This window comes from Suricata suricatta, chromosome 12, assembly GCF_006229205.1.
Source record: "Suricata suricatta isolate VVHF042 chromosome 12, meerkat_22Aug2017_6uvM2_HiC, whole genome shotgun sequence".
Classification (NCBI taxonomy): Eukaryota; Metazoa; Chordata; class Mammalia; order Carnivora; family Herpestidae; genus Suricata; species Suricata suricatta.
Genome location: NC_043711.1, coordinates 105,294,263 through 105,296,377, shown reverse-complemented (window position 1 = coordinate 105,296,377; position 2,115 = coordinate 105,294,263). Strand labels below are relative to the sequence as shown.

General features: G+C 67.8%; 1 protein-coding gene across 1 annotated transcript in view; it reads left to right on the top strand.

Annotated features, from left to right (window-relative positions):
* Positions 1–1,857: 1,857 nt before the first annotated feature.
* Positions 1,858–2,115, top strand: part of BHLHE23 (basic helix-loop-helix family member e23) — a 2,473-nt gene continuing 2,215 nt past the window's right edge. The window contains exon 1 of the mRNA XM_029917998.1: positions 1,858–2,106. Coding sequence (XP_029773858.1) covers positions 1,858–2,106 — 249 coding nt within the window. The remainder of the gene's footprint in view (positions 2,107–2,115) is intronic.

Below are 2,115 nucleotides of genomic sequence, written 5' to 3'. Positions count from 1 at the left end.
CTGTACCTCCACCTGTACCGAGATCTAGATCTACGTGTCCATATACTGAGGGAGACAGATCCAGGCTGTGTCTGGAACGCCAGCGTCATGCCTACGCGCAGTGACCGTGTCGGCTTCCATGGCGTTCTGCCGACACACCCCCAGGTGACTCAGACGCCCCACCTCCCCGTGTCCCCTGTCACCCCCTCGCCCGCAGCTCTGCTGGGCCTGGAGGGACACCCAGGAGGAAGGGCCTGCCGGTCCCCAGCCCCCGGTGGCCGGTCAAGAACGCGTCCCTGGGCACATTCAGTGAGTGCTGTTCTCCCAGCCAAGGCCACACTCCCCCGTGTGGTCACTTCCCCAACCCCGGGGTCCCTGCCCCTGCGCTGCCCCCGCCGCTGTCCTCCAACGTGCCACGCTCCTCTGGCAGCCCGTAGGCCCCCACCCCAGGCCCCGCTCACCCTTCAGACCGCAGCCGTCTGTCCACACCAGGCTGCCCCAGAGCCGGCCTGGGCCTGACCTCAGCCCAGGCCCCTCTCCGAAAGGCCTCACCCTGACCCTCCTCGTTCTCGCCCAAGACAGGGCCCACCTCTGCTCTGGGCCAGGACACTGGCGGGGGCGACCTGCCCTCCCGAACCCAAGCCAGGGCGAGCGAGAGGCCCCAGCGCAAGCCGGCGCGTGGCTCCTCTCCACCCGCTTCTGTGCAGGGCGCGGAACGAGGGCACTCTGAGGTCTTCCGGGACGGCCTGCCCCCGTGTTTGCGTCCTCAAACACCAGCTCAGGGCATAGAAACCCTTGAGAGCCGGGATCCGTCATTGCTGGATTTCCAGAATCTTGCAGAGAGCGTATGGCTCTTAGCCATTCACTCCACGGCAAGTCCACAGCACCTACTGACCCTCTCCAAGGACTCAACATCACGTGCGCTGTGTCACCCTCTCCTTGGAGGAGCCTGGGAAGCAGAGACTCTAAGCCACTTGGCCAAGGGCTCGAGCTAGAGGCCAGGGTGACACCCGTCTCCGGGCTGAGCGTGAAGCAAGCATCCTCACCAGCTCCCGGGGCTCCTGGCTGCTTCCCCCGTCCCCACCCCCCGCCCCGGAGAAAGTCTGGGGTCCTGGCCTCCACCCCTTACTGGAGGGACGGAAAAGGTGGGTGCTGAGGCTGGCGTGGCCTCCATCCTCCGGGCTGCATCCGAGAGGCGGCAGCAGCCCCGAGACTCCAGGCAACGCCCGGAAGCGGCGCGCACTCACTGGCTCCGTAGTTTTCCGGGGAGAACACGGAGGCAAGTGCGCTGGCCGAGCGCGTGCCACTCCCACTGCGCATCCTGCAAACGGCCAGGGTTTGAGGAAGGAACCATGATGCCCTCAGCTCCTCCCCCTGCCTGGTCTGAGCCGCTCGCGGGCTTTTCCAGCCCGTCAGAAACTCCATGGCTACCCCCATCCTCTCAGCTCTCAGCTCAGGCAGCTCTGGCACTAATCCCCAGCCCCTGCCCTCAGCCACCAGAACTTTTCCTGGGGGGCGGGGGACTCCCAGCTGCGCCCACCCCGCACACTGAGAAGGCCGAGCCCAGTGACCAGGCAGCCCCGCACTGCAGGCTGCTGGGGGGATTGCAGCATAGAGAACCCTACATCGCAGTCCACCCCCCAGGCCCCCCACCAGACAACCAGCCGGGTCTGGCGCCCACCGGGGGGCGCCACCAGTGCCCCCCACCCCACCAGTGCCCCGGACCCCAGAGAGCCTGCTGAGACACAGAGCAGACTCACGACACCCCCCACCCCACCCCCGGTCTCTCACTGGCCAACCTCCCCACTCCACTCTGCTTTAAATTACTATGACTTGCGGGAGCGTGGGAAAGGACGCACTTACCCTGAGAAAGGCCCGATGTCGCCTCCCTGCCTGTCACCACCGGGCGGGCGGCCGGAGGGAGCCGTGTGCAAACTCGGTTACACTCGGCGAGGGCGCCTGCCCGGCTGCGCCCCAGGACCTCGGAGGAGGCCCCGGGCCAGCGCTGCGCGCTCCCCGCTCCGGCCCCTCGGCGCGGCTGGAGCACCTCCCGCCGGAGGAACAGACTCAGACGCGGGCGACGTGCGGCGGGAGCCCCCGCAGCGCCCGGGGTGGCGGAAGGACACGGCCGGGGAC